The sequence below is a fragment of the Lepidochelys kempii genome, chromosome 4 (genome assembly GCF_965140285.1).
Source record: "Lepidochelys kempii isolate rLepKem1 chromosome 4, rLepKem1.hap1, whole genome shotgun sequence".
In the NCBI taxonomy this organism is placed as follows: domain Eukaryota; kingdom Metazoa; phylum Chordata; order Testudines; family Cheloniidae; genus Lepidochelys; species Lepidochelys kempii.
In genome coordinates, this window is record NC_136383.1 from 111,735,465 (window position 1) to 111,749,438 (window position 13,974).

Sequence of the window (13,974 nt, forward strand, 5' to 3'; positions counted from 1 at the left end):
TTTCTTTATTAAGGAGATCTAAATGCAAAAATACTCCTTTCCAGTAGCTGGCAATTTGCATAAAACAAGGCAGGCTTTCATTATTTTAGCAGCTTGATGTTTCTTACTAATAACTGAGTGCAGGGTAGACATCAAGTTAAAAACAGAGGGGGAAAAAATTGTAATAGAGTAATTTCATGAACAGAGAGGAGGAGGGTTTGGGTCTAGGAAACCTGGTACCTGAATCTATTTGTTTCGAAGCGTAAAAAAGGCCTGATTCTCCTGGAGGGAGGGGGGACAGTGCTGAGCATTACCAAATTCATATGACAAGTTGACATCTACAGAATGTATCCTGATGGAATAGGGTGCATCAGAATTTTGAAGGAATAAAAGAATGAAGAAAAATGCATTTCTTTATATATTTATAGTGCAATAGGAGTATGAAATATTTTAGGATCTCTGTGCAGCTAAATATAATTGTTAAATTGTGCCAACAGATTGGCATGTTCCCTCATAAATTGAGATGACCAAAATATTACTTCATTAGCACAGCTTTTTGAAGAATGCTGCTAACTAATTGGAAAGGCTTTTTATTTAAAGTATGCATTTTGTAAAGACTGAGATTATAACTTCTTACTCTTCCTGTGTTAAGAAGTTAATATAGGATCTTCAATTCTTTAACAGGGTGTGTTGTATACTGTAGGAATAGTGTTTAAACTAGGGCTATCAAGGGATTTAAAAAAATTAATCACAGTTTTAATCGCATTGGTAAACAATAGAATACAAATTGAAATTTATTAAATATTTTTGGATGTTTTTCTGCATTTTCGAATATATTGATTTCAATGACAACACAGAATACAAAGTGTACACTGCTCACTTTATATTTTTATTACAAATATTTGCATGGTAAAAAACAAAAGAAATAGTATTTTTCAATTCACTTAATACAAATACTGTAGTGCAATCTCTATATCAGGAAAGTTGAACTTACAAATGTAGAATTATATATTTTAAAAAAACTGCTTTCAAAAATAAAACAATGTAAAACTTTAGAGCCTGCAAGTCCACTCAGTCCTGTTTCTTGTTCAGCCAATTGCTCAGACAAACAAGTTTGTTTACATTTGCAGGAGATAATGCTGCCTGCTTCTTGTTCACAATGTCACCTAAAATTGAGAACAGGCTTTCGCATGGCACTGTTGTAGCTAGTGTTGCAAGGTATTTACATGCCAGATGCACTAGAGTGTCATATGTCCCTTCATGCTTCAACCACCATTCCAGAGGACATGCGTCCACAGGATGGATCACTTGATAACTACCTGTTCTGTTCATTCCCTCTGGGGCACCTGGCATTGGCCAGTGTCAGAAGACAGGATACTGGGATAGATGGACCATTGGTCTGACCCAGTATGGCCATTCTTATGTTATGTTCATGCTGATGGCGGGTTCTGCTCGATAACAGTCCAAAGCAATGCGGGCCGACACATGTTAATTTTCATCATCTGAGTCAGATGCCACCAGCAGGAGGTTGATTTTATTTTTTGGTGGTTCGGGTTCTGTAGTTTCTGCATCAGAGTGTTGCACTTTTAAGACTTTTGAAAGTGTGCTCCCTACCTCGTCCCTCTCAGATTTTGGAAGGCACTTCAGATTCTTAAACCTTGGGTCGAGTACTGTAGCTGTCTTTAGAAATTTCACATTGGTACCTTCTTTGCGTTTTGTCAAATCTGCAACGAAAGTGTTCTTAAAATGAACATTTGCTGGGTCATCATCCGAGACTACCATAGCATGAAATATGGCAGAATGCAGGTAAAATAGAGCCGGAGACCTACAGTTCTCCCTCAAGGAGTTCAGTCGCAAACTTAATTAACGCTTTCTTTTTTTAATGTGTCATCAGCATGGAAGAATGTCCCCTGGAATGGTGGCCGAAGCATGAAGGGGCATACAAATGTTTAGCATATCTGGCATGTAAATACCTTGCAATGCCGGCTACAGAAGTCCCACACAAATGCTTGTTCTCACTTTCTGGTGACATTGTAAATAAGAAGTGGGCAGCATTATCTCCCATAAATGTAAACAAACTTGTTTGTCATAGTGATTGGCTGAATGAGAAGTAGGACTGAGTGGACTTGTAGGCTCTAAAGTTTTGCATTGTTCTGTTTTTTTGAATGGTGTTTTGTAACAAAAAAATCTACATTTGTAAGTTGCACTTTTGTGATAGAGATTGTACAACATTACTTGTATGAGGTGAATTGAAAAATACTGTTTTATCGCTTTTACAGTCCAAATATTTGTGATAATAATATAAAGTGAGTGTACACTTTGTATTCTGTATCATTGAGATCAATATATTTGAAAATGCAGAAAAAAATCCAAAGATATTTAATAAATTTAAATTGGTATTTATTGTTTAACAATGCAATTAGAACTGCAATTGATTGATTGATTAATTTTTTTAATCCCGATTAATTTTTTGAGTTAATCATGTGAGTTAACTGCAATTAATCAACAGCCCTAGTTTAAACAATCTTAAAACTTCTCCTAATAATCATTCATAAACTTAGTACCTAATTGCCTGGCTCAGTATTGTTATTTCATATATTACCAAAAAAAATGGAAGATTTAAGCTAGCTGGATTTAAAAAACACATTCTTTTTAAAATGAATCAACAGAAAGAAAACTCTGACATGACATCAACATCTTTCATTGTTAAATTAAATGTTAAAACTACAGTATGTGTGTCTTAAAATGCCATTATCTTACGTTGAAAGCTAATATTCCTTGTGGCTTGCCTGTCCTGTTTCATGCTTGTCTTCATGGCTTGCCTTTCTCCAGATACATGGCTGAAATGAATGAGCATTTTAACTTGGTGTATATAGAATATAATTTGTCTTTTATGGTCTTATAATGATGTACTCCCACAATGCTTGGTTTTTCAGATATCAAAAATTTGTTGGACTTGATTGGTTCAAATATCACTAGCTTCACTAAAATGCTTCCTGTTCAGAAGGTTCTAGCTGATTTAACAATATATCTTACTCAGAGTGAGGCATATGTTCAAGATTATTTCCCAGTAGTGGAACAGTATGATTTCTACAGGTAGGTACACATTACTTAAGCAATAAGGTAGGAGGGGAACGCTGTCTAGGAATATTTTGACATAATTATTTGTTTTTGTCAGGACAATAAAATTGTGATCGCTGAGCGACAGTGCAGCCTCGATGCTATTGTGAAGTTGTTGTAATTTATTGTTTGTCTGGTGGTAGAGGCCTTGTCAGGATTTTGCTGGGCACTCTACAAGCATAAAGTTGGCCTTGGTCTACACTACGGGCTTAGGTCAAATTTAGCCACGTTAGGTCGATTTTAAAATGAATGCGTCTACACAACCAACCCCGTTCCATTGACCTAAAGGTCTCTTAAAATTGACTTTTATACTCCTCCCTGGCGAGGGGAGTAGCGGTAAAATTGACCTTGCTGGGTCGAATTTGGGGTAGTGCAGATGCAATTCGACGGTATTGGTCTCCGGGAGCTATCCCAGAGTGCTTCAGTGTGACCGTTCTGGACAGCACTTTGAACTCCGATGCACTAGCCAGGTACACAGTAAAAGCTCCGGGAAATTTTGCATTTAATTTCTTGTTTGGTCAGCGTGACGAGCTCAGCAGCACAGGTGACCATGCAGTCCCCCTAGAATCGCAAACGAGTTCCAGCATGGACCGAAAGGGAGACCCTAGATCTGATGCTGTATGGGGAGAAGAATCTGTGCAGGCCGAACTCCGATCAAAAAGAAGAAATGCTAATATATATGCCAAAATCGCACAGGGCATGGTGGAGAGAGGCTATTACAGGGACATGCAGCAGTGCCTAGTGAAAGTTAAGGAGCTCAGGCAAGCCTACCAAAAGACAAAGGAGGCAAATGGTCGCTCCGGGTCAGAGCCCCATATATGCCGCTTCTATGATCAGCTGCATGGCATCCTAGGGGGAGACTCTGCCATTACCCCACCACTGTCCATGGACACCTGCAAGGGGGGAGTCTCGCGCAACAAGGAGGAGGATTTTGTGGATGAGGAAGAGGAGGAGAATGCGCAGCAGGCAAGCAGCGAATCCTTTCTCCCTGGCAGCCAGGACCTTTTAATCACCCTGGAGCCAATACCCTCCCAAGGCGGGATCCCCAACCCTGAAGCTGGAGAAGGCAGCTCTGGTGAGTGCACATTTGTAACTACAGTACAGGGTTTAAAAGCAACAGTGTTTAATGTTTGATTTGCCCTGAAGAATTGGGATGCATTCGCAGCCGGTACAGCTACTGGAAAAGTCTGTTAATGTGTCTGGGGATGGAGCAGGAATCCTCCAGGGATATCTCCATGAAGCTCTCCTGGCGGTACTCTGAAAGCCTTTTCAGAAGGTTTCTGGGGAGGACTGCCTTATTTCGTCCTCCACGGTAGGACACTTTACCATGCCTAGCAAGTAGTCTGGAATCATTGCAGCACAAAGCATGGCAGTGAATGGTCCTGGATTTTGGTTGCATTCAAGCAACATTTGGTCTTTATCTTTCTGTGTTAGCCTCAGGAGAGTGATATCATTCATAGTCACCTGGTTGAAGTAGTGGAATTTTTATAAGGGAACAGTAAAAGGATCCCGTTCATGCTGGGTTGTTTGCACATGGCTAAAAGGGATCATCCTGGAGAATAGCCACGCGGTGGTGGGAGGGGTGAAGGGATCATCCCAGAGAATAGCCCTGCGGTGAGGTGGGGGGAGGTGTGTGCTGCACATCCACCCGAAAACCGCAGCCCCTCCTTTTAATTGTGAAACCCAACTGGCATTGCTTGCTATGGGAAAGGATGGCACTGCAGTTTGAAACCATTCCCACATGTTATGAAGGCAGAAGAAGCCAACCCTGCATACCAAAAGGCTTACCATCACTGCCTGGAAACTGTTGCCCCAGCCGTGTATGATGTGTCACCGTACCGGCAGGCGCTCAATATAAAAGGCAAAATGCGACCTGTACCTAAAGCACACGTGCTGTCTGCTGTGAATTGCTTGATTCACTGTGAAAGAGTCTCCCTTTTGTTCTCAGAAATGTATCATCTTAAATTTTACTCTCCCTTTTTTTCTCCCCCCAGGTTCAAGTGTTTCTGTGCTCCCCCTATCACCTCTGTTCCTGAAGTTATTGCAGATTAGAAGGCGAAAAAAAAGCACTTGTGATGACATGTTTTCTGAGCTCATGCAGTCCTCCTGCACTGAAAGGGCACAGCTTAATGCATGGAGGCATTCAGTGGCAGAGGCCAGGAAAGCATTAAGTGAGAGTGAAGAGCAGAGGCAGGAGGTGATGCTGAGGCTAATGGGGGAGCAAACGGACATGATGAAGCATCTGTTGGAGCTGTAGGAAAGCCAACAAGAGCACAGAGCCCCGCTGCATCCACTGTATAACTGCCTGCCCTCCTCCCCAGGTTCCATATCCTCCTCTCCCAGACATCCAAGAATGCGAGGTGGGAGGCTCCAGGCACCCAGCCACTCCACTCCAGAGGATGGCCCAAGCAACAGAAAGTTGTCATTCAAACAGTTTTGATTTGTAGTGTGGCTACAATAAGCAATGTAGCCTTGTCCTTTCCTCCTCCCGCACCCCACCCCACCCGGGCTACCTTGTCAGTTATCTCACTTATTTTTATTAATAAAGAAAGAGTGCATGGTTTCAAAACAATAGATACTTTATTTCCTTTGCCAGCTGTGATTGAAGGGGGGAGGGTGGCTGGCTTACAGGGAATTAAAATCAACAAAGGGTACGGGTTTGCAGCAAGGAGAAACACACACAGCTGTCACACCGTAGCCTGGCCAGTCATGAAACTGGTTTTCAAAGTCTCTCTGATGTGCAGCACACCTAGCTGTGCTCTTCCAATCGCCCTGGTGTCTGGCTGCTCAAAATCGGCTGCCAGGCGATTTGCCTCAACCTCCCACCCCGCCATAAATGTCTCCCCCTTACTCTCACAGATATTATGGAGCAAGCAGCAATAACAATGGGAATGTTGGTTGCGCTGAGATCTAACCTAGTCAGCAAACAGCACCAGCGCACTTTTAAACATCCAAAGGCACATTCTACCACCTTTCTGCACTTGCTCAGCCTATAGTTGAACTGCTCCTTACTACTGTCCAGGCTGCCTGTGTTTCATGAGCCATGGGAGTAAGGGGTGGGCTGGGTCCCCAAGGATAACTATTGTCATTTCAACATCCCCAACGGTAATTTTCTGGTCTGGGAAGTAAGTCTCTTCTTGCAACTGCTTGAACAGCCCTGAGTTCCTAAAGATGCGAGTGTCATGCACCTTTCCCTGCCATCCCACGTTGATGTCGGTGAAACGTCCCTTGTGATCTACCAGTGCTTGCATCACCATTGAGAAGTACCCCTTGCGGTTTATATACTGATTGGCAAGGTGGTCCGGTGCCAAGATAGGGGTATGTGTTCCGTCTATCGCCCCACCACAGTTAGGGAACCCCATTGCAGCAAAGCCATCCACTATGACCTGCACGTTTCCCAGAGTCACTACCCTTGATAGCAGAATGTCAGTGATTGCATTGGCTACTTGGATCACGGCAGTCCCCACAGTAGACTTGCCCACTCCAAATTGATTCCTGACTGACCGGTAGCAGTCGGGCATTGCAAGCTTCCACAGGGCTATTGCCACTCACTTTTCGACTGTCAGGGAAGCTCTCATCTTGGTATTCCTGCACTTCAGGGCGGGGGAAAGCAACTCACAAAGTTCAAGAAAGTGGCCTTATGCATGCGAAAGTTTGGCAGCCACTGTGAATCATCCCATACCCGCAACATTATGTGGTCCCACCAGTCAGTGCTTGTTTGCCGGGCCCAGAATCTGTGTACCACTGTATCAACCAGCCCCACTGCCGTGATGATGTCCCAATTACCACAGCCCCACTGCCCCCATGGTGTCCCAGTTGCCACAGTGGTTTCAGGAACATCTGTGTCCATGTCCTCATCACAATCGTCCTCGTGCTGGCATCTCTTAGCTGAGTTCTGCGCGTACTCCAGGATAATGCGTGAGGTGTTTACAATGCTCACAACGGCAGCAATGAGCTGAGCAGGCTCCATGGTTGCCGTGGTATGGCGTTTGCATGGGTAACCCAGGAAAAAAGGGGCGAAATGATTGTCTGCCATTGCTTTCATGGAGAGAGGGAGGGGCAACTGATGACATGTACCCAAAACCACCCTCGACACTGTTTTTGCCCATCAGGCATTGGGAACTTAACCCAGAATTCAAATGGGCAGCGGAGACTGCAGGAACTGTGGGAAGCTACCCACAGTGCACCGCTCTGTAAGTCGATGCTAGCCACAGTATTGAGGACACAGTCTGCCGACTTAATGCACTTAGTGGGGACATACACAATCGACTGTATAAAATTGATTTCTAAAAATCGACTTCTATAGGATTGACCTAATTTCGTAGTGTAGACATACCCTAAGACAGTTTCTGCACTAAAGAACTTAGTCTGTTAAGACAATCAAAGGGTGGGGATAAGGGATGTAACATACAAGCAGCATGATGGTTTGCAAATATCACGTTAGTTCCACAGTTTTCTTTTTGGTTAGCTGTGAATTTTTTTTTTGTATTTATTTGGGGGTGGCATATTTTGTTTTGTGCATCAAATGTCTTGTAGGGCAAGAGTGAGAAAGAAGGAGAGATGGGAGGGAGAGAAATCAGAATAAATGAAAGGAAGGATGGAGAGAGGCATGGAAGGTGTTGGAGTTGAGTAGTGTTGGATAAATTCTACATATGTAGGTAGATTGAGCAGAGTTACTTTGTTGTCATGAGTAAGAAGGAAAGAATACTTTGGTAGGAATTAAGGTTAATCTTGCATTTCCCTGATTATATGCCATTTAACTGTGTGCTTTTGTAATTGCAGCAATACATTGCAAAGTGCCAAATTGTGCACCTTTACCATAGGTTTTAACCCCACCAATCTAAACAGAATTGTTCTGCAACATTCAGATATGAAGTAATATTTGTGTATTTTCAGACAAGTAAACTTTACAAGAGCAATTGGAAATTCTATAACACATCCACACTCACAGATTTTTATTTGATTTTTGCACTGCTCCGTTTATAACCCATTTGAGATGGGTCTCTTCTGAATTATTAGTCACCCTGCATAATATTTTTACCCTATAATCTCTTTGATATTTCTTCTTTAATATGCATGATTGATTTTTTTTGTCTCTGGTGTGTCATACATATTAATCCTGTAACTGTCTATATTGATTCATTAGATGGTTGGGTTGTCTAATTCTCTGCTGCATGGTGATTCTGATCCTGGTCTTTTACTGTCTTGGACTATTATGTGGAACTTGCGGTTATGATAAACATGCTTCTCCAACAACCAGAGGCTGTATCTCAAACACTGGTGGCAATTTCCTTATGGCGTGAGTTTATATTTTTAAAAATATAAGTTAAATATTACACAAACATCTCTTTCAGTTATGTACTGTATTGTGGAAAGTATATTTTGAAGTGCAGTGGCTTTATTACCTGGGTAAATATATACGCTGGCCAACTGAGGGCGGGGGTGATAGATTTTTAAGAGGAAAATACAGATTAAATGTTTGGAAACTAAGTGCGTCAGTGGAAGCAAGTTCTAGCCTTGGGATGCGTCAAAAGATGTTAGGCTGGCATTGATATACATTTACTAGAGGATTTACTAGAGGATCATGTGAGAAGATAAGCCATGTGAATCTATTATAGTGAGAGCATTTTGGCTAACAAACATCCATTTAAACCAACTTGGGAATTGCAAAATTGGGACATATGTCTAATTATTTAGACTATAAAGGGAATCTGTAGTTTTCCTCTAAAAATAATATGTATGGAACATATTTTTAAACATGGTTTGGGCTCCAAAAGAAAGAGATTCTATCGGCTGCATCAGAAGAATAGGGGAATATGGCCTATTTCTGTCTGATTGCTGAGGGCTTTTTTCTGTGGGCGATAATGATCCTTAGGGATCCTAGCATTGGGTTTAATCCATCCTTCTTGCTGAGGAGGGCTGGAACTTGCACAACCACTTTTGAAGACTAAAGGCTTCATTTAAAAAAAAAAATTAAAAAAGGCAATGCTCTCACTCTTGACAGAGGCAATATGCTCCACTTCCAACCTAAGAAAGGAGCGAGCCTGCTTGTGTCTCAGACTCTGATCCCTAGTGTGCTTTATTCTACTCCCATTTCAAAGTGGGGTAAATTAAGTCCACTCTGCACGCAGCAGAGTCCACGCAGCCATGTAGTGCATGGCAGGCTAGTGTGATGTAGATTTATACCCCAGCTTGCCACAAACTAAATGTCCATATAAACAATTCAGTGTTCCCCAAACTTGAGGGTTGCGCACTCCTCCCCCCAGGCCTCCTGGGTGGGGGACATGGATAGCGATAACGGGGGTGGAGGTGGGTCTGGGAGCAGAGTCAGGGTGGGCGGAGCAGAGCAGTGGTGGGGGTGGAGATTTTCCCACCCCCGGGAGGGCTAGCCCAAGCTGCTGCACTGCACACCCTCCGCCCCCCCCCCCCCCCCGCCGAACATTCCTCCACATGTCACATAATTCAGGGACCTCTGCCTTAGTTTGATGCAGGGCTACTGGGAACAGTCTTTGCCTCTTCTTGGTGATTGCTACAGTTACTGAATTTTGGCTTAGCTACTGCATGCACTTAAATGTTCTTAAATTCTCACTAGTTTTTTTTGTTTTCCTTTTTTCAGTGGAGTAGGATTCAGTTTCCTTTTCTCCTGGGTGCTGATGATCATAGTGGTCATCACCTTTGTTACAGGTGGAAATGTAGAAAAGCTGGTCTGTGAACCCTATGAAGACAGGACTTTGTTCAAGGTGAAGTTGTTCATATTCAAAATATTAAACAAAACAACCAACCAAACAAAAAAACATTCCAAACCGACAAGTCTTTAAGATGTTTGTAAATTTTTGTGCCGATTTGGCATTTTCAATGACACACATCAGTCATGATAATATGGGACTATTAGTGTCCACTCTGGTGGAGAGGCTCATCCTCTTCTTGGTTGAATCTGCAACTGAGAATGGCAATGCAAATACTGTCTGCCTACCTCTGGAGGTAAATCTCCCGGAAGCTCAGCAGCCCATGATAACATGTGAAACTACAATTTGCACTTTCTGCTCTTGACAGATCATTGGGTCTGGTGTGTCTGCTTCTTTTTCCATCAGCAGATGATAATCTCTGAGGGTGAGACACACGTGTGTGTTGAAGGCTCTCATACACAAATTCAGGCAGAAATTTAGAAATGTAGAATTATGATAAATAATTTCAGTGCACTTTGTTCTAGGTTTTGGATACTCCATACTTACTGAATCAGCATTGGCGAAGCTACCTTTCTGCCATCGTGCTTAAAAATCCAGATATTAATTTGACCTTTGAAAAAGTTTACAGGTACCAAAAATATAAAATCTTGGCCGGGATTTACTGCTGTTACCATGCATTGCTTTTTGTGATTCCTTGTGTCTTCATTGCCAGCAATTTCCGTATTCTAGATTTCCAGCACCAAAAATTGCCTATCTACTGTATAAGGTGACCCCCTAATTTCCTAGTGAATCACTAGCAAAAATGAGTGACCCACATATAAACCAGTTATTATAGGTAGCCTTAGTATAATACAATTGAACAAAAGCAGCTGTCCTTGTGAAAAGCTGTTTTGTGTATTTTACAGCATCATAGAATCTTTAAGCAAATTGTTAAATACTGTCCTTCCCATAGCCTGACATCCAAAAGATATGGCTAGAACGCTATAAAAATTGACTAACCTAAAATGTGCTGGCATTGTTAATCATTTTAAAAAAATAGCACCAAAGTTGTTTTTCAAATTGATATATACATCATTTATTTTCATAGTGACTGTAAAGAAAACAAAGGAATTTATACTACACTTCACCTAGAAAATCTCTTCAATATCAATGAGTTTCTGAACATTAGCATGGTAAGTAAAGGAAGTTTGTGATTGTGATCCTAATGTTGGAGTGTGTGGAGGGAGATTGCAGTTGTTAGCTAACCTTTTCAGGTGTTCTTGAACACAGTAGAAACAGGTGGTTTTGGGGGGGAGGGGAAGGGTTGTCCATTCCTATATTCTCTAACAGTCAAACCTGGTTAAGCTGGGAGAAAGTGTCTTATTTTTAGTAAATAACTTTGTAGAATTCTTCCATTCAGGGCCTTCATGGGCATGGAGAGCTCTATGCATGGGATTACTTACTTACTTATTTATAAGTAAGGCTAAGATTTTTGTCACAGATATTTATAGTAAAAGTCACGGACCGGTCACAGTCAATAAAGAAAAATTCACGGAAGCCAGCGACTGGTCCCTGACTTTGACTAAAACTATCCATGATAAAATGGGAAGTGGCTGGACAGACGCTGGTTGGCTGGGAGTTCCATGGGCCCCTCCCCCTCCACCCACAGCGGTGGGGTCCCCATGCCAGCCATACCACGGGGAGCCACGGAAATCCCCCTGCGACCAGTGGTGGTGGCCGCAGGGAGCTGCAGGAGGTCCCCCCGCCACCGGCAGCCGCAGGAAGCTTATAGCCACGGCTGAAGTCACAGAGGTCTTTGGAAATCACAGATTCCGTGAACTCAGCGACTAAATCATAGCCTTATTTATAAGTAATAACATTGTTGGAGGTGGAATATAGCACGGGAGGTGTTCATGGCTTGTGATATACCAGAGGTCAGATTAGATAGATCTGGTAGTCCCTTCTGTTCTTAAGCTCTGACGCTATTTTTTATTTTACATACATGAAGACCTCAAAGTCTAGCATTCTCTAGGAGATGCTGAGACTTCTTATTAGTTGCAGACAACATATAGTCTCACTCTTCATATTTCAAGCCCCTATACTGACATGTTCAGTTTGGCAGGAAACAGAATTAAAGTTGGCCAAAGAAATGAATTGCTGTCCTATATGCTCCCCACAACCCATGTCAAAACTTGTATTATTTGAGAGAGGAAAAAATTATTTCTCCCAGCTTGGTTTCTAGAATTGGCCAAGGTTAATTGGATATAATAATCAGCTGTACTAATTTGTACTGCAGTAGCTTCTAGAGGCCTCAACTAAGATTAGTGCCCCATTATAATAGGCATTGAGCCTACGCATAGCAAGAGACTGTCCCTGCCCCAAAGAGTATACAAAGAATAGACAAAACAGAGGACGGAGGAGAAATGAAGGCACAAAGACATTAAATGACTTGCCCAAGGTCTCTCAGGAATCCAGTGGCAAACTTGGAATAGAACTCTGATCTCCTGCATCCCAGTCCAACGCCCTGTTTGCTGGACGGCACAAATCGGTGCAATACTTGTCTTCTATTACATAGTAGGCTGGGGTCTTTCTGTTATCTTGATAAATTGTTAGAGGATCTTTTCTGATCAATCGGTGACCACTTTACCCAATTATGGTATAGAATTTCTGTCAAGGCTGATGATAAAATGCTAGAGTCCTATATTCTCTAGATCTACCATACAGCCTGTGGCATAGCCTGGCCATTTTAAACTGCTTTGTCTGAAGAAACACATTTCCTGCATTTTATCCCAGTGTCTGTTCTGTATGGAAATTGTACCCTCCTGAAGGAAGCATTGAAATAGGTCATGGAAATAGAGTAATCTGTAAAGGAGCTGAAAGGATGCAGAGACGGGTTAGGATATTGCAAGGTGAGAGTATGGGGATGCTGCAGGGAAAGGAAGAATCAGACCTACTATATGTCCATATTAATTGGACTTCCACTGGTATAATTGGGAGCAGAATTTGATCACTGAATTTCTATGTGCTTTAAGTGACATCAGTGATAAGTCAACAGGAGCAAATGATTTCAAGTGGGGAGTGCCTTATCACAGGAAGAATATGGACTCAGTGAGAACTGCTTCTTGTCTTTTTTTCCCCGCCCATCCCAGTATACAGAAGATGTATCACTGAAAATTGAACATATTAATGTAAATCTTAGCAATATAGTTTTGCTGGATGAAATCGGAAAGCGGAACCTTTTGGATTTCAGTTCTTCAGGAATAGACGGAATAAACTTTGCAGCATATTTGACAGAGGTAAGATAATGGTAACCTCAAATCTGGGAGGTCATGTACATCTGGAAGAAAATATAACAGTATATATTTGTCTTAACAAGCAAAACGGGTTAAAGGCTGGTTCCATATGTGTGTGTGTGTTGTCTTTTAAGGACACAATAAGTTGGACAAAAACACTTGAACAAGAATGCTTTTTAGGATTAGGTCCATAAATAACTTAACATTTAGGGAAAGGGCTACGTTTATGTATTAGCAGTGCCGTAATTTTAAAGTAAATGTAAATGCAGTAGTAATGAGAATTAAAATGTTGCTTGTATCTTGTTTAGATCAATAAAAGTGTTACCAAAGTGGATCTTTTATCATTTGCTAATGACTTGGAAGCAAGAGCGGATCAGTTGGTGAGTTTTATTTGAACAGTGCAAAGAATATAGACCTGATGGCTGTTCACTGCTATACGTTGTTCTCTTTTCTGGCATTCTAGGGCATGTTGCAGTAATTTCCATACACTTTGTAGTTTGTAGTTTACTCAGCATTTTGTCACAGTAAATATCCACCAGTCTGGATTTCGTATGTGAAGAAAGTCATTGCTCCTCTCACACACACATGCACTCACCCTGCAATGTGGTATGTGGAGGTATATATGTAATTCTCATGTAATATGTTTCATGTTACCCCTTTTCTGTATACCCCACACACATAACTTCTGCATCTATTGTCTTGGTTTTCATTTATTGTATTTAGTATTTATTACTGCTTTTTTAAAAGAAATTGGCAAGTCCTGCAAACTCCATTACGGTATTTCAGATAAGCACTGCTTATATTTTATGATCACAACTTAACGAGAAAACTGACCCAAATCATGGTGGGGAAAGGTCATTTGAATACATTGTCCAGTTATTATGCAGTGGATGTTGGTTTTTAGTAAATATTTATAT

At 41.6% G+C, this 13,974-nt stretch overlaps 2 protein-coding genes across 6 annotated transcripts in view; both read left to right on the plus strand.

Moving 5' to 3' along the window:
• PROM1 (prominin 1) overlaps positions 1–13,974 on the plus strand; it is a 93,157-nt gene that overhangs the window by 60,660 nt on the left and 18,523 nt on the right. For all 5 annotated transcript variants that reach the window (XM_073342457.2, XM_073342460.2, XM_073342458.2 and 2 more), the window contains exons 11-17: positions 2,916–3,075; positions 8,246–8,398; positions 9,716–9,839; positions 10,310–10,413; positions 10,873–10,957; positions 12,914–13,060; positions 13,366–13,437. In XM_073342457.2, the coding sequence (XP_073198558.1) occupies positions 2,916–3,075; positions 8,246–8,398; positions 9,716–9,839; positions 10,310–10,413; positions 10,873–10,957; positions 12,914–13,060; positions 13,366–13,437 (845 nt within the window). The remainder of the gene's footprint in view (positions 1–2,915; positions 3,076–8,245; positions 8,399–9,715; positions 9,840–10,309; positions 10,414–10,872; positions 10,958–12,913; positions 13,061–13,365; positions 13,438–13,974) is intronic.
• On the plus strand, positions 3,660–8,184 carry LOC140910729 (uncharacterized). The gene is made up of 2 exons (XM_073342463.1): positions 3,660–4,174; positions 5,094–8,184. The coding sequence occupies exons 1-2, from the start codon at positions 3,685–3,687 to the stop codon at positions 5,354–5,356; spliced, it is 753 nt and encodes a 250-aa protein (XP_073198564.1). The 5' UTR covers positions 3,660–3,684; the 3' UTR covers positions 5,357–8,184.